Source organism: Galleria mellonella, unplaced genomic scaffold (assembly GCF_026898425.1).
Source record: "Galleria mellonella isolate WM207_F2 unplaced genomic scaffold, CSIRO_AGI_GalMel_v1 utg38, whole genome shotgun sequence".
Classification (NCBI taxonomy): Eukaryota; Metazoa; Arthropoda; class Insecta; order Lepidoptera; family Pyralidae; genus Galleria; species Galleria mellonella.
Window position 1 is genome coordinate 4,855,965 of NW_026442090.1, and position 25,460 is coordinate 4,881,424.

Here is a 25,460-nt window from a genome sequence, read left to right on the forward strand (position 1 = left end):
ATACAGGATATAGTTACTTTTTTCATCATCATACAATGCACAGAATATAGACATAATTTGAGCCATTCAAATGATATGTTGACAACGGGAATGCCTTGAATACATACTTCAAGTGGGATTATCTACTTTTGCAAGTTTGTTTTTAATAATATTCAATGGTACATACAATTGATTGAATTTTTATAGCTAAATTAGCATATAAGATTGTATGTTAAGTAGTCAAGAATAAGAATAAATATCCAGGTAGAACCGATATTTCCGTGGACTCAATAATAATTATGATGGTACATAATAGCCTTCCTCCTTTTAAGAGCTAAATTATTAGTAACAAACTTGAATGTCTTTGAAATTTGAAACATATTCAATGTGTGAGTCGTGTAGCGAAAATTTTATTTAATAAATACGATAAATATATGAGAACGCTCTCATACGGGATTGGAAGAAGAAGAGTAGGTTCGTTTCGACAACATTGATGTATTCACAATGGAAAATATCCCATATCCGCGTTATTTCTACCCAGTCTGTTTATTCTTATAATCGTACGCAACAATTATTATACTTATGGTTTTATAAAGCACGAGATTTTGCACTGAACCGACATAAAGGAACTTTTGATTAATTAAGATAGTAATATATGAACTAGGGTTATGTATGCATGACCGTGGTTCGCCTCGTGTAGCCTCGCCTGGTGGCGCCACCGGAGCCCTGCGCTTCGCACTCTCTGCGCACTCTGTCTATGATATCGGCAACCAGTTTCTCTTCTTTTGAACGCTTTTCTTCCCATTCGGCTTTATTTGATTGATCTGTTGAGATATAATCGTCATTGTATACCCATAATTCTAGAACTTAAGTATATTTTGTGTCAATTAAGCTCAATGAAAAGTTAGTCAAGCCAAGTTTCGTCGAAATAATCACAGAAATGGTCCTGAATCACCTGTATCCACTAAAAACTTACATTGTGTTTGTTGGTACGAAGTCATTATTTCAGAAAAATCGTTTTTCCTTCACTGGTTATCGGTTGTTCATTTGTATCAACCGATATATGGCTGGCCCATTGTAAGTTAGGTTTCAATATTAATTTGGATACGGATTGTGGCTATGGATTTCTTTAAAATGTTATTATTAGAATAATATCTTCATTGGCTTGTTAAAAATTTTCTGAACTTGCCTTTTGTATCTCTCTTAATTACTTATGACAAAAGATTGAAATAAAATCGATTTCTATGACTAAAGGTTGAAATAAAGTCGATTATATATATAAAATTACCTTTATGACGACAAGATTTCTTCGCCTCTGTATTCTTCGTAGGTGTTTGCTTAATTGTAGTCGTGTGGTAGTTGGGTACACTAGACTTTGGTATTGATAGCTCAGGATCGGGCTCTTCCTTTACTTCTGGGGGTGCTGGTTGAAGAGGTGGCGTCTCTTTCGCCAGCGCCTCCGCTTGGGTGTTTGTTAAAACTGGACTAGAATCTGCTAGTACTTCACTATGTCTGCTAGCTAAGTGACCGATATATCCTGCATGAATAGAGCATATAATATTTTTATTTTGTATGGATACACACTGGATGGACACTGTGACCTTTTCACGAGACATCTAGGTAACTACAAATTATATGGACCGTGTTCTGAGGAATGAATTAATACTTACAAAATCGTCGTGTATGCATAAAACATGTTGAAACATATAAAACATGAAAAAAGCGGATAAAGCATGAGATTTATGTAAAGATGGCCTCTCTAATGTGTGTGTTTTACTTCAATGTGTGTCACTATATTCATATACAGACGTGGTGTTCTGTTTGTGTTTGTGAGGAAACGTCTTCAATAGCGGTCCGGCCAGAGAGTATTATCTTGGTCGAAATCGAAACTGTATAAATATTATTTTTATTCTCATATATTCAATTCTATGAATTTTGGAAGGGCGTACCTTGTTATCGTAGACAATCTATACTGCGTATAAGATCTAATATAAAGATTTAATATATATGCAATTGGGTTCCACAAAAATTCGACTTTGTTTTTTTTTTGTACAACTTAAAATGGCAAGCAAGCTGACGGCTCACCTGAAGGAAAGTGGTAACCGTCGCCTATAGAAGTAGACATAAGCAGTACCATGGACATAATAGAGTATACTGTTTCGCCCATGATATCCCCCATGCGTTGCTATTCCTGAGGACTCAGGTGTTATTCCTTTGTACCCTGTAAATTCACGCCATATCCCACTCTTCAAACCGAAACACAGCCATGCAAATACAACTACTTCACGGTAGAAACACGAATAGGATAGAGACCCAAGCAATCGACTTTTGTACAAAGTCTCCCTCTGGTAAAACCAAAACCAAATATAAAAACTAAATTAAACATAATAACTGAACCGATTTTGATAAAATTTTTATGGGATTTCTTCAAATCGGTTTACAACTGACAGAATTATGAGGTTACAAATATAAAGATATACAACTGGATTGAGAAATTCTCTCTTTATCAAGTTGGTTAAAAAATATCGAAAAACATGTAATTTACCTTTCCTACTCTTGAAGTAAACGAGACATTGTTCACATTGGAAGAGCGGCGCAGGATTTAACGGCTGAATCACGTGTAGTTTATATTTGTGCCGGTACCAGTGTGTCCGGCTTTGTAATATTTCCCCGCACAATTTACATATCACGCTCCCGTCACTCCTTGTCATGTATTCAAGTAAATCGTTTCTTGCTTTCGGTATATCCTTGTTTTCTTCCTTAATATTATCATTTTCTACTTTTACCGTCGAGTCTTCGTGAGGTTTTTCAGTAAGGAAATGTACGCCCGTGGAAACATCTTGTGTTCCATTTTCCACGGCGCTGGCTGCTGGCATTTCGTTGTTTGTGATGTTTTGAACACTTTCTGTGTTCGATGAATCTGACATCACCTCTAATGTAATAACGGGCATACTACAATCGCCATCGTCTTCGTACATAAATTGGAAATCTGTAAAGGCATAAAGTGTGTATAGATATATATCTAAATAAATGAGAAATAACAATCTATACTTACAATAAATCTGTAGAGAGGTCAATTCTGTACATGAAATATATTTCCAAAATAACTATCAGGGGGTGATTAGTGATCGATACTGATGCCAAAATGCAATCAGGAAAATTTTTGTCTGTCTGTCTGTCTGTTTGTATGTTCGTTATAGAAACAAAAACTACTAGACGGATTTTAACGAAACTTGGTACAATTATTCTTCATACTCCTGGGCAGGTTATTGTATACTTTTCATCACGCTACGATCAATAGGAGCAGAGCAGTGAAAGGAAATGTTAAAAATGTCCACCTGTGTGTCGCCGGGACGGGCTGCTAGTTAATAATAAATGACATTATCGTGTGGACCCCCTTCCTTTCCTGTGGGTGGCGTAAGAATAGACTAAAGTGGGGCGGGGATGGGCAGCAGCGTTTCTCTTAAAAAAATCTCTAAGGCCTAACTGCGGTTGCCGACCCACTTGCCAAGCGTGGCAACTACAGGCAAAACTCCCCAAAGGGGAGGCTTATGTTCAGCAGTGGGCAGTTAAAGGCTGATATCATGATGATGAATAAATGACCTACTGCCTTTTATACTAAAGAACCTACACATCCAGATATGACAACTTGATTAAATTAATTAGAATTAGAGAAAGTATTTATACATTTCTCTTATGTGCGTAGAACTTATTTGTTTTTTATTTGAATTATTATTCTCAACGTGTGTACTATTTATTTTTTCGTTTGTTTACTATTGACTTTCAAAAATATCTTGCAAATAATTAATTACGATAAACAAACGTAAAAAAATAGTAAATCATGTTCATCTCGAAAACACAAAAATTGATTAATTTTTCGCTTTAGTCGTTGATAGAGTTTTGTCGTACCAATGTAACATATTACCAAATATAATTCTCGGCATACGATAAACAAACGTAAAAAAATAGTAAATCATGTCGAAAACACAAAAATGATTATTTATTCTAATAGCATAAGAATGTCCAATGAGTATTTATTCTAATAGCATACCTACCTCTTTCTCATCGGGGGTAAGGGATTGTTAGTAATGGGCACTAACGAGCCCATTGTTAGGAATATACCCCGTCAAGTTGTTCTTCACGCAGTTCCCACTTATGACTATCATGGTTAATTCCTGATGAACCTCACTAGAACCGCGACAACATAAATCGAGCGTAAACTTGTCTACCTTTCTTTCATCATATCCCTTTTTTTAAAATTATGGGAAAAACTTCTATTTTGCCTAATAATTTTGCCACGAAACAGCTTATTTGTATATCTTAGTTCGACAGTTAGGGCGAGAAATTATGGAAACTATAATTAAATGTTTCGATGCCATTATAATCGAATACTGTTGAAAACTGTGATAATTGCGATGCAAATGCGGCTAAACTATTATATATTTATAAGGACGACGAGATAAATAAAATACACATTATGTTTTCAACATCCATTTTACTAAATTTAAATAGAATCGACCGAATGCATTATATTTTTAATAATAAAAAAGTATAAGTGGCCAGTACGTGCAATAATAAAAAGAGTTCATTCTTACATATTAAATTGAATCTGCAACAAATACTAACATTAAAACCTCAGATGGTGTAAGGGTGTATAAGTTATATACATATGTATATACTAAATTTTTTTAATGGATGGTGATGGTGATGATGATGGACGATAATGGAATGCTAACCCCGCCTGCGCTATCGATATACACTGGCGGGGCACCAGTGAGGGACGATAGGCGAGGATGAAGCAGGTCAGTTAGCCCATCGTGACGAATCTAACAATAAATCAATCACGATGATTTCCAGGGGGAACTACCAGAAGGTCAACCTGATACGGTATATTGCTAGCAATGGGGTTACTAATCCTCATTACTAACAATCCCTTCTCCCCCCTGTATATACCTATAGCCGCTTACTATCAGACAAACCGTATGATTAAATGAAATGATCTTTTTTGTAAAGAAGCTTGAGATCATCAGACATTTGGGACCAATCGTGCAACCATGATTTACGAGTATAATAATACTCTATTGTACTACGTTATCACACCACAATACCAGTAGAACTGATGAAGTTGTCAACATACCTATTCTGTGGCCTGTGCGGATGAGACATTCTAAAACTAGTAGGTTGATGAAAGCACCTTTCTTTTCATCTACCCGCGCCTGTGGTGCAGATGATGTAATATACTACTACTACTACAATGCCTCAAAAGTATCATAAATACAATATTTATTAAGGGAAAATTTTAATAAAAAATACGTTTCTATTCAGAAACAACAATTTATATTTTTATGGTGCCGCGGTGCTTCTATACGTAAATGGTTTTTTGCCTCGTGAAAGGCTCACATGCTGGCCATGCTGTTTCTTTTTTCATGCATGCAGTTTCAATCTTGCATTATATTTATCTAGAATTAAGGTAGATAATAACAGACATGTAAGCTCGAATATAAATGATTAAGACATAATAATTGTTTATCTATTTTATTTGGATTACTTTAGGGTACATATTATGTATGTTCACATAATGATGGTAATTTTTTGAAACAAAATTACTTTAGACACAATAAAAAATAAAGTGTTTCTCGTTCACATCAATTTATTGTTAAAGCTTTTGATGTTTTATACGATATCTATATATTTATCATAATAATTATATCAAATATGAAAACTGTGCTATTAAATTTGTTAATAAAAGTTAAAAATAAAGACTACCAAGTATCTAACGGTACTATTTCTACATTTAATACACCATTAAATATTACAGGAATAGTCGAAATGTCCAAAATAATTTTTATTATAGCTCTTCATGTCTATAGACTTGTACGTGTAATACAAAGACATTTTTTTTTCTAAATAAAGAGCTACATAATAATATTATTGTGATATGTAGATATTCTCTGTGGTAAAAAAAAAATAAGAATTTAAAACTTTCATAATACAAAGGAAACAAAAATTATATGATGTACTTAATAGGTAGATATCTACTAGAAGAACAAATTACCTTGTAAATAGTCATTAAACATTTTAATAGGTTCGCAAGTAAACTATGAAATCAATAGAATATAGTGAAAAAATCAACACTTGCATAAAAATTGCACATCGTAATCTAAAGTATCTATCTAAATATACGTAGGTAGGTAGGTAGGTATATCGACAATTTCTGTAACTTTCATGTTTATAAAAATATGAGAAGATTAGTGAGAGAAGTATATATTTATATTTATTATTATAAGTAACAACTTGATTCACAGTACGTTTCAGATAATTCATATTTTATTTAGCCATTTTTAAACAGTGTAGATAGAAATCTATGAATTAAATATGTAAAAGTACCAACAAAATTTAACTACGTGCAAACAGGAGAATAACATTTTTAAATGTTAAAATAATTTTTTTTTAGATAAATAAATATCTATGTGTAGAAATTTATTGTTGGTACTTACATTAAATAATTTGTCATTTTTTTTAACTATATTTACTTTTCTGTGAAGCCAATTATTGGTATATAGAAAACCCAAGATCAGTAATAGTATATGTATATATAAGTTACAGTGACAACTGTGTCAATTTAAAATGAAAAATTAACAAGGTAGGCACGTTAGAACAAAATTCTAGTTATGAGTGGAGTAAGTATTTACCAAAAATATGCTGGACGTTATGTGCTACTAAATTTGTAAGAATATTTTGATAATAATCATCATTGTATGCTTAGTAAGTTAGCAGCTTCAAGCCCCTGATACATCTTGGATTTTTTGTATATCAATGTGTAAAGAAAATAAAAAAATTGCATGTGTATACAAGAATATAAACAAGGACTGTTCTATCAAGCTAAAGTTAGTACTTACCGCCGATTCGCACCTAACCTGTGCCCATAATACTTATTTATAATGTAAAATAATATTAATTTACATATTATTTCTTTAAAAAATACGCTGCCTTGCAGCACGTGTTAAGAAAGGAGAAATAAGAATTATAATAACTCAACAATGAACATGATTGCCAACTTAGTTAGCACTAATATCACAAAATAAAAATACTACAAAAGAAGAAATAAAAGAAACAGAAATAACATTTCACTACTCTGTTTTATAAATGAGAAATGGTGCCTGTATGACACATACATACACATAGGAATGTAATATGTATACGTATGTATCTGTGATCACACAGAAATGGAAACCATATTGTTATTGCAATTTGGACTTACAAACGAAATGCAATTGGACGTTAGTTAATTCCAGTTTTTCTATTAAAACTATAAGTGTGTATATATACGGCCCGTGTTTTTTTTCTAAACATATGTTTAGAAACCATATAGCGCAACTTTTTGTAATAGGACCGTTTTAATCTATGAGAAACATTATTATTCAAGTTTTCATTAGATCTATGATGTGGAAAAAATAATTCTTTTAAAAGTAAATAAACACAAAACATAATCTGGACCAAATATTCCGATTACTGCAGAAACTATCTTCAATGTAGGCTTTTGCTGTGCAGTTTATTACAATTGGGGTCTGTTTAAAGACATTGATATCACAATATGGCGACCTCATAATTATCTATCAATTTTCGGGAGCATTGAACAATTTTTGGAGATAATTGCATCATTTCCTACTATCCGTCAATGTCAGGCCAGTGTCGACTCTTCAGTAACATAGTGATCACTTGTTCTGAGCTATTACAATATTTTACCGTCAAATGCACTTCATTTGCAGACACTCATAAAAAGAATAGTGAATTTCAAAAGAACCACTTGAAAAATAAAAATAAAATTGTCAGACGCAAAATTAGAAATGTGTTATAATATATTAAATGAATTAGTTTGTGCGATTGACTGGCTCTGATGTAATAACTAATTATATTTATTATAAATCACACTGTAATTGTTAATACCTTCTCGGCGACCATTTAAATCTAGGGATTCAAGTAATCCACCATAATATTATATCTACAAGAATGTGATCTAACAAAATCTTACATAAAACTTAACATAAACTATCTCAATAACCGTTGTGCGCTAAATTTTAAAATACAAAAACACAATATAACCAATAAATCTTTTAAGTAGATATAGTATAACTATAATCTATTCATTTACGGCGTCGAATCATCTAATTATATATAAAATTGTCCTTATACATTTAGGTACTTAAAGATATTTCCCAAACATGAACTTAATATTACGTGGAGATTAGTAGCAATCATCCAAACTTGCCACGGAGATTAGTCGCGATCGTACCATTAAGAGGCACTCCTCGCTATGAATTTCCATGCAGCGACCTCATGTTAATTTTTTTTTTATTTTATTCGACTTGAATATGGCAAAGAAACGATGGTCCATGTAATGATAGTGGTAACAGTCGTTTAGAGATATAGACAATACTACTGGCCCTCTAGACAAGTGACAAGCGCATTCATTAATGGAATTGATATCGCTAGCGAGTCCTTGAGATAAAATGAGACAACAATGTCTCATTCTATCTCATGGACTCATTAGCGATGTCGATTCCATCGACGATGTCGCTTGCCACTTGTCTGGGGCCTGACAATATCAATATAAACTTAAACACCCAGGATGTCACATACATTGCCAATCGTGACAACCAGTGTGTTATACAGCAATACACAATAATTTCCCTGCCATGTATCACCCCTTATGTACTGCTACTTCTGGGCGGAAAAATGAACAAAACAAAGAGACACATACAGAAGATTAATTTAAATTCATGTACTTTTTAATAAACAAAAGTGATAGTTAATTTAAATTGATGATAAAAATAAATATATAAAAAAAAAAAAATTACAGGAGATCCTAACATCGAGATTGTAAGCGAGGAGGGCCACTCAATTAACGAATATTATTTTCCTTATCAATGGAAGAACTGCTGATTTCGTTTTCGGTTCTAGAATATCTAGAACACTTCCATACCAACTAAACATAATCCTAAAAGTGAAGTAACAAGAGTTGGAACAGTTTACACATTATACAAATTAATACACGTGCTATGGCACTTAATAAGTTTTACGTTAACATATTTTATTGATAATTCCTCGAACTATAATATATTTTTTAATATTTCTTTCTTGTTAATAATAAAGATTCAAATAGGTACATGACATAACGATAGGCTCACTAACATTTCAAATAGTAATTTAAACATTTATAAGTCTTTATAATAGAAAATATAAAATTAACATTTACATATAATTATATATGTCTCGGTCTAGATATTTTTAGATTTAGAATAATAAATTAATCAACATTCTTGTCGCCATTTGGTAATATTATTGAGAATTGAACTGTAACACTTTATAATCGTGTTTTAGATATCTAAAGATAATAATATTATGTAATCGTATGCGAAGACAATTTGTATATGGAATAAGCTCTTTGGTTGGTGTCTTGCGGTCTTCCTCAATAATTATACCTCTGTAGCTTCATTTTTACGGCGACAACAATGTGTTATGTCTAAACAGAGAATTGCATATGAATGGAAGGCACGATTCAGACTTGTACAGCACCCGTTAACTCTAAAATTTATATAAGTAATAGTTTAAATTTAATACGCCGTAGTTATTGCGTAACTGGCCATGTTTATAAATTGTATATTTATTGTCTAATATTTGCACAACCATACTTTTAAACAACTTTATAATAATGAGCTTTTATCTGTAACAAACATTAGATATTAAATGCATAACAGTATTATTGGAATATATATAATATAATATATAGCATATAAAAGTGTACACGAAAATTTTACTCCAAAAATAGAACAATACTTATTAGCGAAGGTCCGATCTTGAAGATGCGTAAGTATTAGCTATATAGGAAGTTATTTTATATTAGACGTTTCTTAAGGCACTATTTTGTATGTCCTTGAAGTTTTATATGGAATTAATAATACTTGCGCCATAACAGTCACAGAGTATCACTCAAACTTGCGTTGGGTCTGGCGAGGAGTGTGATGGCGTCGACCCTCGCGGAGAGCCCGAGCCCATAGTCTCCATCTTGATACCCGGCGGCAGCTGCCCTTCGATCCCGGGTATCATAAAGTACGCGTTTGTTGGATATACGCATTCTTTGGGCACGTAACAATCGTGCGTAGTCTTCATGTGATTTTTCATTTTGTCTGGCCTAGAGAATTCTTTACAGCACACGGGACAAGGGAACACTTTCCTCTGTTGTCCCTCGTGGTATAAGAATGCGTGCCTCTGGAATGAATATTTGTTTTTGAAGGTTTTCTGTATGTTCTCCTTCGCGCATTCTATGCATTGATATACGCCTTCGTTGACCGAGGCGTATCTGAAGAGATTGAGCCCCCTTACTGACATTTCAGTCAGTTGCTCCGCAGGGTCGTTGGAGGCGGAATTGGCTCTTCTACGTACCCGTCTCCTCGCGACCGGCCTTTGAGTGCCACCCTGGAGTGTATTGTTGTTTATTGTATCATTCTGATATTCATTTGATGTAGATGCCTGCACTGCAGGGTTCACACGAATTTTACCTGTTCCATCGTTGGACGGTGATTGTGAATACTTATCTTTATTTTCAGAATCTGGTGTACCACGTTCTGTAAAATAAAACAAGTGGAATTATAGTTTGGGGAACAACTTCAAAATACTATCTAACGAATACTCACAAACACATCTAGCATAATAGACAATTGGAACGGGCGTCAACTTAAACGTGTGATGGTAACAAAAAAAAAAAAAACAAGCGAAGAAAATATATTAACCTTTATTTGTTCAAATTGAATGACGAAAGTGATTACACCATGATTAAAAGAAAAACCACGAAAGACGGAATTACTTCACGGACAAGTTTGTGGACATAGTTCCTGACATATCGTTTGTAATTTAACGATATCAAATCATACAATGATCATTAGCACCATACAATTAAAGATTTCGTGTAGATATATACTTATTTAGTATAATGTGCATTAAATCTCGTCCATGTAATAAATCCTAAAATAAAACATTTAAAACTAGAAACAAATGAAAAATAGAAACATAACTTTTGGAATCTAATGAACTGAAAACATCAGTCCTTCATAGTTACAATTCAATAGACATCACAAAACCTTCTGGTGTCATAATAAATTGTTTTGTTACAACACAAAATTGTGTTTGAGAATCAAATAAATGAACAACTTTGAGCTGTGCCGTGTTAAACTGCTTAATTAAACTATTTAAAGTAATTATAATTTATTAAGTTAATAAATTAAAAAATAATATAACAAAAAAGAACAGATTTCACTATGATATAATAGGACTCAAAAGTGTTTGCATTTGGAACTATTTCGGCAAGTAAAGTATACGAGTAGGTACACAAATATAAAAAAATAACACTTCAGTTAACTTAGCTCTTAAGATCACAAAAGGTGGGTATTAAAGTAGAAAGAGTACAGTTACAAATTATATAACTGAAACGTAAACAGAATCAGACCATTATAGCTGCCATGGGTTTAAACCAACATATGTAATGTATAGAAATAAACAATAACGGAATAGCCTCATAATAATGTGAAGATAATAGTAATGTTGTATAGAAAATGTCTATTGCTTTAAATTAAAAAAAAAAAAAAACAAAATTAAAAAGCAACAATTTGTACTGGATAAAACATAGTTTGTTTGCGTATCGTCAATTTGAGCAACATAGAAAGCATAATCAAACGTAATCTAGCGCTAACCACACCATCTACATGTGATAGTAACTTAGGAGAACGTACCTGATCAGTCCCCTCTTCGTGACTAACAAAGATTCTACAGTTTAGAAAATTCACTCCATTGTTAACAACACTATTTATGTCTAATATAATAATATTATAAATAACTTAACTTTTAAACTATTCTTTACTAATAACCCGTGTTGTTACTTTGCTACAATTATAAATTAAATTTTATTTAATATTGTTTAATTATCTGAAAACATTACCATCAGTTGTCGTTGCTACAAATATCACTAGTGACAGGTTATTCATTATTTGTCACAATGCCACCACTTCATAAGTTATTTAATGATTGTTATAAATAGCTGCTGGCAAGATAATCAGTTTTCATTAAAATATATTTTTCTACATTTAAAATTCAAGAAGTTATAGACAGTTTAAGACTACTCAACGATAAGTACTTAACAAACAGATGTAACACATTGGAAAGACCAAAGATTAAGGAACGCATGAAATATAAACATTTATCCAAATATTTGAAATAAAAGAAGGGTTTAAAAATAAGTTAATAACAAAACAAAATAATAACATTAATAATAGATAAGATTTGCTATTTTGCTGTAACTTTTATTATTTTCTTTAAAGATTCTAAAAATAGTAATTAACACCTTATTGTATACCAATGTATTTTCTGTCTTTAACAAATAATTCTATTTCGTGTAACTTTCAATTCTAAATGTATCTAAACATTTGCATTTGCTATTGTCTAAGTGCAAATAACCAAAAATATCGATTTACTTAACATTTGGCTAGATATTATATTTATGATGTAGGTAGGTATGTTCCGTGTGAAGTTAATTCATATCACTTAATAATTAATATATAACTGTTACTATATAACTGTTTTTCAATATAAGAGCTGATGAATTGTGAAGAATTTTTCAAATGTCTAGTTAATACGTTCGTGCCAGTTTGAATGTGTGCAAACAGTTTATCACAATTATTTCAACTACAGATGGTATCTAAATGTATTTAGCTACGTAATTATGTGTCAATATATTATATAAGACTACTAAATGAGGTACCAGTATATAAATCTTGAGTATATGATTTTTTTTACTTATTACTGAATTAATTAAGAACAAAATCCTCGAGTTTTGTGTAATTATAGGCGACACATCCAAACGGCTACATATTTTATGTTTTAATATATAAAGTAAATAGTAAATGAGTCGACATATGTGAATTTACATGTTTAAAGATTTAATATTGTAAAATCATGAAATAAATAACAACTATAGCTTTCCGCAGGTACTTTTTAACTGCATTCAATTTTGGTAGTTATTGCCATAAATATATGTATCTATATTGATAGTAAAGTTTACTGTAACAATAAATTTGAAATTACTCAGACATAATTTTGACCATCATTAGATAATTTTATATTGACTCGTATATGCTTGATTTCTTTACTCCTTTTTGTTTCTCATTTAATAGGAATTAGATTTTTCATTCTACGATAATTACATAATGATGATATATAAGTACATTCATAGATAATGTATATATATATATATATAACACAACAATATCAACAAACAATATAGTATGTATGTTTCGGGACAATCCATTTAATGTCACATTAAATGTGACACCTCTTAAGTATAATTTAGCACCAATTGATGATATAACATTTTAATAAATAATATTTGGATTGATATAGTAAAATATAATTTTGAATAACATTTACTTGTTTATATTTTGTTAAGAAGTAACTTCAGTTAGATATAAAAAGCAAGGAACAAAGAAGTTAAGTAGTAAAGTAATAGTAATCCAACTGTTGAAGAAACTTACATGTAAGAATAATCTTCGTACGCATTAGCTTAGGCACTGGCTAAATTGACTATATAATACAGGTAAGAGATTTTAAACTTTCAATAATAGCCTCACCTTAATTAAGTCTAATTTTTCCCTTTTAAGTACCTATCAGTTTCAAAGGTAAATTTCATATAAATATTATGAAAGGTAGGTACAATAAATTCGTTTCTTTTATGAATTTAAACAGTCTTAATATAATTATCAAGACTCACTCGCCTCGAACGCATGTTACTTCATATAAATTTTATATTTGCATCATTTACCAAAATGTAATGGGAAACCATGAGATGATATTCTTATTTTTAATTACAAATTTTATTTAACTACTTCGGCCTAAAAGGTTTCTAAACTCCTAAGGAAGCATCTTAAAGTAGATGTAAACTCCGAATAATGAAAATAAACAATACATAACAATCTTTGAAGTTCTTAATTTTCTATTAGTCGATAAATATTTAACTTATTAATATACAAGTAAAGGCACACTAATAGGCAAGCGTTCCCTGGACCTACATTTCAATATATTGGAGAGTTTTGGTTACAGGTTTACAACTTAATATATTTAAGTATACTACAAATAATTTAATAGTATGCAATGATTTACTTATTATAGGTGAACTTGATTCTTGATTGTCACAGAAATTGAAAATGAGAAAACGTGTCACTATCGATAATAAATGGAAGACTACTTTTGCCTCTAAATTTAACTAAATAATTTATAAGTACCGTCCCTTATTTAATAATTAAGGCATTTTGATTTCTACTAAAATAGAATTTACAAATCATCTCATGATTCCAGTAATCAATAAACATCTTTCAAAGCACCTTGCTAAGATCACTTTAGCAACAACGCCTTGTTGCCGCCTCATTTGAATTATTTACAAAACTGTCAACATTTATAACATTTTTTTACATTCTCGTAATTTACATAGTCCTGCTGTAATATAGAGTTAATCAGGATCGATGGAGATAAAGATTTCATGGGTGTGTTATAATAAAATTAATAAGTATATATCTAAACATCACTAGAGCTATCATTTCATTTCATTTCAATGTTCTGCCAAATTTTGAATATTTCATTTGTTTGATTCGTTAAAAGCTTTTTTGTTTATTTGGCTTTAAACTAATTGTTGCATAATATAAACCACATTATTTATTTATCAATTAGTAGATTTATAAATTTACTCCAAATACAAACTTGTCAGACACAAAATTGGAAATGATAATCTCCATAAGATTAAAGATACGAATGATACACGTTCCAAAATTCAATAAATCACTAGTTTTTAATTCACTGATACGATTTGTAATTGAAAACGCTAAGAACGTACTGTGTGCACCTTCTTAAATAATCGTTTTTAGTCGAATTCAAACGACGATGTACCTGCTATGTTAAAGCCATGATACGTGCAACTCTGTATCTTGTCATTCTCTAACTTAAGGTGTGTGGTCTTTTTAAATATTACATAGTGTTCAATAGTGTAGGACATCAAGTACGTGAATATATTGATTTTCCTTTGGATTTTTTAATTTAACGTTATTATAACACCGCCATAATTTATCAATTAATACAATCGTAGCAGCAATGTAAATCATCGACTGTATTTAATTTCTTTTATAATTTTATGCTCTATAATGTATATTTTGTTATATTGTCTTTGATAGATACTCCTAGTAGGTATTTTTCTACATAAATAATTTTATTATATGCTAAAGAAATATGCATCTATTTATATAATTATGTTAGGAATTGAAAACTTTTAATAAAATATCTACTTGATAACTGTCACAATGTGTTGGGGCTCTGTTCAATGTTCAGGAACTGAATATTTATTACTACAATTTTCGCTGTAAATGAGATTTTAATAATTCTATTCTATGTTATATTTCATTTCATTCTATATATTATGATGTAGTTTAAAACACGTATTTGAATAGCATAACATTTACAAACAAATATTCCAACATTGATAAAATATTTTAAATTAACCTTAACAAGTTCTAGAAAATAAAATCATAGCCTGTGTTGAGTTTTACTTCGAAGAAGTCAAATCATCATTTACAACTAAGATCACTAATAAGGCAAGTTAATGAAAATGCATTTTACACCACTACACAATGGCGCGTCGATAGGTGCCTTTTTGCAAAGAGTTTAGCCTCTTTTTCTAATAAATCGTTTGCAGTTAGTAACCACCATACATCTCGTTTTACAAAAAGACCACGCCATTGTCATACTCATAAAATATATCTACTAAACTTATAACTAACTAATTCAGTTCAATGAGAATTGTATGCAACAATCAGCACATAAAAAGTAATCGAATAAGACTACTTTTGATATAACGATCACCATGAGTAGTTACTTTGTACCCTGAAAATTTTGTAAGTAATAAAATTAAGTAACAAGTAAGTGCAAAATAACAAGTAAATTATAGAAAATTTTATAAATCTCTTTGTAGTCAGCACTTTTGAGAAAGTAATGGAACAACATAAATAAATAAATAAATATAACAACAAACGATATCATCTAAAATATCAACGAACTTATTGATATACTCGTGAAACCAAGAGCTCGAATGCCTATTCAATCGCAACCAATGGCTACTAACAACTATGTATTCAACTTTTCACTTAGGATGGATATACTTATACCCTACCTTTAACTATAATCAGATCTTTATTACTTTGCTCATAAATCGAGTACCAAAAATTAAGACTCTTGTTTGGCCATTTGCTCGTTAGCATTAGGTTGATTTTTGTGTATAATCTTTAGATGCGCAATCATGTTGTCTTTCCGAGTGAACTCTTTGAAACAAATTGGACACGGAAACACTTTGACGTCTTTCTTATGAGAAGTGACGTAGTGTCGACAGAAATTACTGATATGCGTGTACACTCGCGCACAAATTTTACATCTGAACACATTCTCTCCCTCCTTAATGCAGTAATCTCTTACAGATTCGTTCGTATCCTCGTGATAATTTGCCACGTTACCTATGTTATTTTTTCTAATAGGTGAAGTGAATATGCGATGTTCCCAATTAGTTTGCGCTAAATCGGACACATCGTTATTACCCAAGTTAAGATTATTTTGTTCTAATTCAGCAGCGAATAACTGCGTGGCAAGAGCGGGCATAAGTACAGTTTCAGGCGGGAACTTGTCGAAAGTGTTAAGTGCGGGATTCAAGTTAGATAGACCAGAGAGCTGATTGAATAAGTTTCGGGCTCTAATTTTTGACATTTGGGGTAGTAGTTTTTTACTATTCTTTGGCTTTAAGTTACGACCTAGTCTGCTTTTATCATCTGCATCTTTAATAGAACCGTCTCGTGAATTGGAGTTTTCGCGACTTCTATCCGGATTAAATTTATACTCGACAGGTTCGTTGTACCCATCAGTAGCATCAGCAGCAGGCTCTTGCTTAATTGATCCATTTTCTATGGATAAAATAGGCCCATTAGTTGGATAGTTTTGGTGTGATTCCTCTTTAGGTGCTTTATCGGGATCTGAAATATACAATTTCAGGCCTCAATTTACGTGTTTAATTTTTTTTTTCTTTTTATTGAATTTATTTAATGATATCGATTTTGGAAATATTTTAGCGATATGAGTAGTTTTGAATAGTGATAATAGATATTTATAAATTGGTATAGGTATGTTAGCTCACTATAATATTTCCAATTGCTTTATATGAAGGAAAGCTATTGGGAATAAGCCTTGTTTCTGTTCCCTTCTCTCATTTTTATATAAAGTATATGTAAGAAAGTTTAAATAGAAAGAAATTATTACTGAAATCATTAAACCACACCGGACTTGCCCCTGGCCATTCCTCTAATAGCTCTCCCCAAAAGCACAAGCAAGCAATAGTTGTTGTTTTATAGAAGAAATAAGCATCTGTTACTCGATATGTCAAAATAATTGGATAGATTATCACTTACCCCTTTAGAATCTTTAAATATTAAACATAAGTACACTTCACTTATTCACTTAATGATAAAATTTCCTAACATCAAAGCTTATATCCCATTAGCTTTTCCCTTTAATTTTTATTTTATTTTCATTTTACTGTTATTGAACAGTGTTAGATCAATGGAAAGGAAGATTAATATATGTATTTACAAAAGAGAAGCAAATTTGTAAAAATTGTCCTCGAAGTCCTTAGCCGCATTTAAGATAAGTATTTTACATAATTCACCTAAACATTGGTATTCTAGAACAGTACTGTTGTTTATTGTCTACTATGTAACATTTTTTTTTAATTATATATAAACGAATTAAGAAACTGTCGCTAAAAATATATCTCATAACCAAAATAATTCTAAGCACATACCTGCAGATTCGGAGTCTTTTCCAGTGGGAGCTTCTGTCGAGTGAGCGTCGTCGCCTTCATCTATCAACAGAGCTTCGCCAGCATCCTCGCCACCGGACGTCGCGCCATCTTCAGCGCTAAAGCCGTCCATAGACATTTTTACTTCCAGCATTTCAGGGGAGCCACGGATTAACTGGTCGCCCGCCCTATTCGATGGAGCGTGAGATGCCGACTCCGAGATGAATTCGCCGGGAGGACTAGCCGCCGTGTTTAATGCATCACTTGAACTTCCGCTCAGTTTTCTCGGTCGACCCCGTTTTCTTTTCGGTTGCATTAATGCATTGCCCAATAGAGGCATTAGTAAATTTGGAGGTGCACCGCCACTGGGCATACCAGAAGCGGGCCGTTTTTGATGCATGTACGGGTGTATTCTGTGCAACTGAGGCGGTGGCGTGTGCGTCGCACTTGACTGCTGTTGAATTAAGGAGTTCGTGAGAGCTGGGATGTCGCACTTTTCTTCGTTCACCTCTGTAAGTCCCTTTATCCTTAAACTTTCGGCTACTTTTAAAAAAGCTGTTAACCTCTCCTGGTCTACGCTCACCTCTCCTCTGTACATGAAATCTAATAAACTTTTCATATCGGCATAGGGGACATCCTTTAGTATAACTATAGGATGTTTCTCTTGATGATTGACGAAAAGAGCTTGGAAATAAGGACTGCATGCCGATAAAACCATTTTATGTGCTTTTAACAGTTGACCATCCACAGCTAAGGTGACGTCAGTAAACGTTTCAGCGTGCAGTAATTGGTCGAATACGGATAACATATTTGACTGGTGGTTGTTCCACCGCAAACAGAATCTTTGTGTCGCCATTTTTTAATTTATATTATACCCTCTTTGGAAGATATGAATTAACCAGTCCAGATTTAAAAGCTAATATACCAACAATTATTCAATGTATACATAAGTTTTCTCTCTTGTTCCATGAACAATACAATAAATCATCAACAATAGACAATGTTTACTTTTTAAAAGCCATTTTCAATTTGTTTTAAACTGTTAGTGCATTTTGGATGACGGCCACAGGGACCTGAAATAGATAAAAAAATGTTGATATTATTATACAGAATCTATATATACAGCACTTACTTACTAACAAAATACTGAACACATACTTCTAAAATATTCCGAAACTGATTTATCAAGTTATAATTTTCAACTAGCATGTCTGGTATCATATTACTGTATTTTGTCATGTGGACTACTAATTTCAGTGTTGAAAAAACAGTGCATCTCCGTCTACTATAAATGGACATATAACATGGGGCGTCACAATACATATTTATATTCTGTGTAATAACAATATTAACACATAGGCGTTAAAATGTAATTTGCCCATAAATATACTTACGCCAAGTAAGAACCAGAAATTTTTTAATATCTCTGTAAATTATTGATTAATTCTTCTCTTTCCGAGTCTAGGGAAAGTAGATAAAGTTTTGTTTGAGAAATCAGTTTAGGGTACAATAGGACTGATATACCTGAAGAAAGTAAAAGCCCTTAAAATAATATAAAAAAAAGTAAGTATATTTATGGGTGAATTACATCGTCCAAACGGCATTACATTAACTGATAATGTGACCATCTTAAAACTATAATCCCGATTTTCTTTAGCTAAAAAATTACCAATAGTCTATTTTAGAAAATTCCGAAATACATATCGGTAGCAATTCGACCCGGTTTTGCAAGAGTAGATAGAATATTTAAAAATAATATACAGTCTTATACTTAACTTTATTATCAGCGAGTAACTCGCTGATAATAAAGTTATTTATAAGTAAAAAAAAAAAATTAAAATCTGTTGAGAAGTCTTTGAATTTATTATTCATTACAAAAAAAACTATCAAATCTTTCCCTTTTATAATATATAAAAAAAAAAACACATTTCCTGTTTTAGATTTACCCGATTTCCAAAAAATACAATGTTTTTATAACTTTAGCACTGTCATATTAATTTCATTTTGCTGTTATGTAGTACTTTCATAATTAAAACAATTAAAAATGTCATGTAAATTTAGTTGCTAACATCGGTATTTTTTTAAATGCACCGATAGTATTTGGCACATTTCTGCCAAAGAGGTAGGATGCTATTTCAAAATGATCACAAGTACAAGGCAAATATGATTTACATAATCATAAAGACCCCTTAGACATTCACTACTAGCAACTTTATGGCATCAGCAACAGAAAGTTACTCCTGGATTATTGATTTCTCCACTCTCGCGTCAGTTTAATGATTAATTACCCTATATGATTACACCATTTATTCGATAAAGCATCTTTTTAATTCTGTCACGCTATTATTTTCTGAGGATTTCACGCAATCTGAAATGATAGAGCAACTAGCGACGAATGTCCTTGTTTAAGGTTATACTATAGGGAAGAAGCGTATTTATCGTTCAACATTTATGAAAATATCGTTATTTTGTTTCATTTGGTTATGCAGTCATTGATATCCATTTAAAATTATTTATAAAATTTTGTATTTTATAATTTATTACGTAAAGTACTTCTTAAGAATTGATAAACTAGTAAAAATATATTTTAATGGATGAAAAAGAAATTGTTATATATAATTATAACAATTACTTACAATTTTTTTATTTATAATTTGACACACCTAAAGATTTACTAGTATTTATGCCATATATAAAATAATTTTTTTTTTGTTTTCCTATCGCTATACCTGTAGCAGAAGGTGAATATGTTTTATACTTGAAACAGTATTTTAAATATTCTATAAAGTAATCAAAACAATTTTGCATTCTAATGTACTGGACGTTATTAATCTAAATTCATTCCAATTTTTCATACGTCCATAATTAAAAAGTAAAGGGAACAAACTTTCCAATTTTACGACGCTTTGTATTGGAAGACTGTATCTCGAAAACATAAGCTACGCAATAGAAACACTTGTGAACATTTTCTGATTATATTCAAGAAAAAGACATTTATTTGACTTCATTAAAAATGTATTCAAACGTTTAGCATTCACGTGAAGAGATCCGCAAAAAAATAATCAGTTACTTATTGTTTTTATTATCTTTTTGCAAGCGTCTACCTCCTAAGCTATGTATATCTTTGTTTATAATTCAATAGAGTATAAATTAAGTTGCAAAAGTTATGATGCTATGTCATGAGAAGTTAAACAGACAAGATGACAATATTATAAGAATTTAAACAATTAAAAAATAAGCATAACCTCATAAATAAATAAGGTAGGGTAAGGGACTTTTAGTAATGCGGACTACCAGTCCCATTGCTTGCAATATACCTTGTCAGGTCGACCTCCACGTGGTCCTTCTTGGAAACATTCGTGCTAAATTTTAGGTATATTCATCAAGATGGGCGAACTGAATTGCCTTTTTATTCTCACCTAACATCCCTCACTGGTGCCTTGGCAGCATATATTATTAGCGCAGACGGAATTACCATTTCATTATCACCCAAAAAAAAAAAAAAAAACAAATAAGATACACATTTTGTCCTTTATAATAATTATTACAGATATTCTTATGTCATTATATTCTGTCCCGGCACCTTATAGATAGATAGATACTCTTTATTGTTTCCTCCAAAAGATTACAATAGTAAACTTATTATAAATATAAACAATTACAAGAAATAATCACTTTAATACTTTAGTTTACTTTTTATAATAAATAATGTGAGTTACTTAGTAGTTATTTTAGATAAATACTATAATTTATCTTTACATAGGTAGGTAAATAATGCAAATTAAGTGTGCTGTATGAATGAATAATAAACGTGTTTTATAAACTTTAATGATGAAAAATTTGGCAAATTATCTTGTGTTATATATTTTTATAAATAAAATATTTAGATATGTCATTAAATATGTAAATCAGTTGTTTTGTGCCCATTTATTTATAAGCAAACTATGTTATCTTGAATTAGAGATCCTTATATTTTACTGCTTTTCTTTTTGTATTTAATAATTTAATTTAAATAATGTGTTTAGTCTTACATATTATATATATAATGCTATAGCATTAAAGGAACATTTATTAACAGAAAAAAAATTAAGAACTGCTAATTGGACGACGGACTGATTCATCAAGTCCAAGCCGAATGTTGATTGAGATCCATATTTGAAAAACATATCAGATTTGTGACTTATTTAAAATCATTACTTATGCAACGTCTAAAATAGAGGGAGAATTTATAAGGTAAGATTTTTATACATAATTTTTTATATTTAAATAAAAAGGCCATTTACAATTGATTTAATGTATAAAAATTTGAATGGGAGATCAAGCATTTTTGATGTTTAGAGATATAGGATACGTAACTTTCAGGTATATACCTACATTCATATGTTCAGAATAAAATCATAATATTAAAGATTTAATAGACTCTAGACTCACAGTAAATTAGCTTTTTTTTATTGCACTATCATATATGTACGTATAAATCCATTTAGTATCAAATTACTAAATTAGTGATGCATTTTCAATACTAATAAAATATTTAATATTTTGTAGGTTTAGTTTTAGTAAATATATGAGATCATTTCATGGTCTCCACCCTTTATTTATGACTCATAGGTAGGTAAATATAATGTAATATAGACTAATACTTCGATAAGACTTCTAAGGGGTGTATATATATGTATGTATATATATGTGTGTATATATATATATATATATATGTATTGTTATGTACAGTTAATGTATGTATAAGTGCATCAGTTCAGAAAAATCTGGATGGAGAACGATATAGGCTAACTAGCTTAGCTAGCAAGCTGCTTTTTATCCCAAACAAACAAAAAAGCAAAGTCCTAAGCGCAGCTATTAAATTATAAATTCGAATCAAGCTTTCTTAATTCTTTTAGGCATTTAATATCATGAAATGAAATATTGAAAAAATATAATTATACCTTTAAATATTAATTAGATTACTAATATCTAGGTATAATAATTTACAAAAAAGACTTAAAATATGGAAGGCGAGGAAACTTAGCGTTTCATATGAAAGTAAAACATATGCAACTAAATAAGTATATAAATAATGTGTAATGTAAAATGTATGAAAATATTTTCAGTATCTCGCGACTTTTCTCGCGTAAATTATAATAATAAATTGATATCCTATATGATAATGTCTATTTTTGTACAAAATTTCAATCATACCTATTTATTTAACCGTAAACAGCTTATCATTTAAACAATTTGATCTGCAAAATTTCATACATAAGTAAGTATTGTACCTAATAAATATAAAATAACACATTTGTACACATATTAATAAATACACATAATAAACATATAATTATAATGTTTGTTTATTTTATAAGTTTTTTATTTTATGGATTTTTTGCATTATTATATTTGTCGACGAAAACGCGCGATCACATGTTTGATTTAATTAGTTCTATATAGTTATTAAAGTATATAAAAAAATTAAAAATTATTTTCATATCACGATTAGGTAATCTCACTGAGAGAACTGTTTTATTTCAGAAATCCTACACCAGGTTTCAGTTTGATATATTAACTATGCACGGTAAAGGGTTAATGGCGTAATCTCGTACGGAATATAACTTAAATTTTATTGTTTAATAGTAATTTTAGTATATTTTTGCGGTTTGTTTATAAAAGAATCATGAAGTAGGTATACATATACAATAAATTTATTATCGGAGTAAAAATGTTTTAGTAGTTTGTGAATGAATTCAGTCAGTATCCAATTCAATCAAGGTTAAAAAATCGAGGGCGCCTCTAGCGGCGGGTGGCAAGTCTGTGCACCGACGGCGCAGTCCACTCATAAAAAACATGTAGATATCGTACCTTAAGTTATTCGCTTATTTTTATATTGGAAGCAACTTTTATTTAGCTCACAACGTTATTAAATTGAGGTAACATAACACCTCCTTCATCGACAACGAATAGCTAAATAAAAATCTAATAAATTCTTATTGGAATCCAATAGGAATAATTAGATTTTTAATCTGAAGCTAAAACACGATTATTCAGTGGACATCCACAGGTGCTGACTGCTGACCACAGACGTTATCGCAGTACAAACGGGCGCTCGAATTATTACTACGCACCCAGTCGAGCGCGTTACATTACGTCATCACAATGGCATTATTACCGACGATATCCACATTAATTCGGCTGATACGTCAAGATAAGCACGGTTTCAGAATAATTATATCACTGCACTAACATAAGAGAACATACCACACGTATCTGCACCACAATCAACTCGACCCTTTTATGGGAATGAGGATCAGCCCTTCCGCCATAGTCCGAGTCCGCGTTTACGTCGCACCCCGCTCACCCGACGACTGACGGTCGCAGCCCGTCCGCAAGCAACCCCGCGCCGCGCCACGAACGCCGACTCGCTCCGCGACCGCGACTCGAATATCTCTCACAAAAAATACGCCGTCATCATCGAAATGGCGGCAGCGGATATATTCAGCGCAGGGTGCACGGTAAAATATTGATTTATTGAAATTTATTGATTTCCTCTCACGAAATGAAGATCACCCCCGCTATTCGCTCAATTCTAACAGCGGCCGTTTATGGGGTGGTTATGTTAGTCTAACGCAGGTTAAACCATTTAAGTACATAGACATCCGTAATATATAAAGAGGAAGGCACTATACGTATAGGTAAAGACAATGAGGGATGTATAAGGTAGAGAAGGACTAGTAAGTTTCCATGAAAACTTACCCCTTACGTAGGTTACTTTGCTTAAACAAGTTACTAAAATATGCTAATAGTATTGTCACATGAAAAAAAATATATGAACCATAATTACAATATCTAGGTGCGTTATTTGATTATGAACCAGGCTGTTCATTAATTGATGCTTAAATTATTTGCTTAAATAGCGGATGAACGTTTATTTATCGGGCTTAAGTTTGGAACCCCTAGTAAAAGAAATGTGTTTTACCTACGTTTTTCTGATCTAAGTATTATGTGCGTAGGTTCTCAAAGATTGTTTATAACCTACCTTGACATAACAATGTTCGAGGGATGAGTTTTCCACGTGAAAAACATTAATCCATTCGTGTTGTCGCCATGTCAGCAGTGCACGCTGTCTCTGTTGCTCACGGGCGGGGTTGATTGGACGCCCTCCTCGCGGCGATTGCCGCCGGAGATCACCGAACACCGCCACTTTTCGCAACCGAAGTCACCCGAGTCTGCACGGAAAATAGAACGCGGGGCGCACTTGTGGTTTTATTTTTTTTTCCCAATTTTCGAAATTCACTGCTTCACCACCAAAGTTTTTTCATGTAAAAACGTCTTATATTTAAAGGCATATAAGTCTATAAAATAATCGTCCACTTTCTTTTAAAACAAAACAAAGTTTTTATAAACAACACAAAAATTTCAGGATGTGAACAAAAAAAAAATCCGCGCGCGATGTTATTACACGGAAGTATTTTTAATAAAAATGGCCTGCCGCCTCGGCGGGAGGAGTGGCAATGGGCAATGAGGTCGGTACCCTCTCTCTGGCACCCGCGCGCGCCCCTCCCTG

General features: G+C 31.6%; 1 protein-coding gene across 4 annotated transcripts; it reads right to left on the reverse strand.

The window, feature by feature from the left end:
• LOC113522812 (protein tramtrack, alpha isoform) lies at positions 1 to 25,422 on the reverse strand. 4 transcript variants are annotated; one of them, XM_052897966.1, is made up of 5 exons: positions 24,933 to 25,422; positions 17,909 to 18,978; positions 2,525 to 2,968; positions 1,268 to 1,516; positions 1 to 803 (listed from the first exon to the last, which is right to left on the reverse strand). In XM_052897966.1, exons 2-5 carry the CDS (start codon positions 18,759 to 18,761, stop codon positions 646 to 648), a joined length of 1,704 nt encoding a protein of 567 aa, XP_052753926.1. In that variant the 5' UTR covers positions 18,762 to 18,978; positions 24,933 to 25,422; the 3' UTR covers positions 1 to 645. The 4 variants fall into 4 exon arrangements, with proteins under 4 accessions (XP_052753926.1, XP_026764436.2, XP_026764435.2 ...); XM_026908635.3 differs by lacking the exon at positions 24,933 to 25,422 and adding an exon at positions 24,155 to 24,319; XM_026908634.3 differs by lacking the exons at positions 1 to 803; positions 1,268 to 1,516; positions 2,525 to 2,968; positions 24,933 to 25,422 and adding exons at positions 5,499 to 10,604; positions 24,155 to 24,312.
• Between the last annotated feature and the right edge of the window lie 38 nt (positions 25,423 to 25,460).

Excerpts from the sequence above, each read along its gene's own strand:
- LOC113522812 (XM_052897966.1), bottom strand. The coding sequence starts at position 18,761 with ATGGCGACACAAAGATTCTGTTTGCGGTGGAACAACCACCAGTCAAAT. Across the intron at positions 1,517-2,524 it reads TTACTTCAAGAGTAGGAAAG|GATATATCGGTCACTTAGCT; the intron begins GTAAATTACATG and ends CTATTCATGCAG. Across the intron at positions 804-1,267 it reads GAAATCTTGTCGTCATAAAG|ATCAATCAAATAAAGCCGAA; the intron begins GTAATTTTATAT and ends ATATCTCAACAG.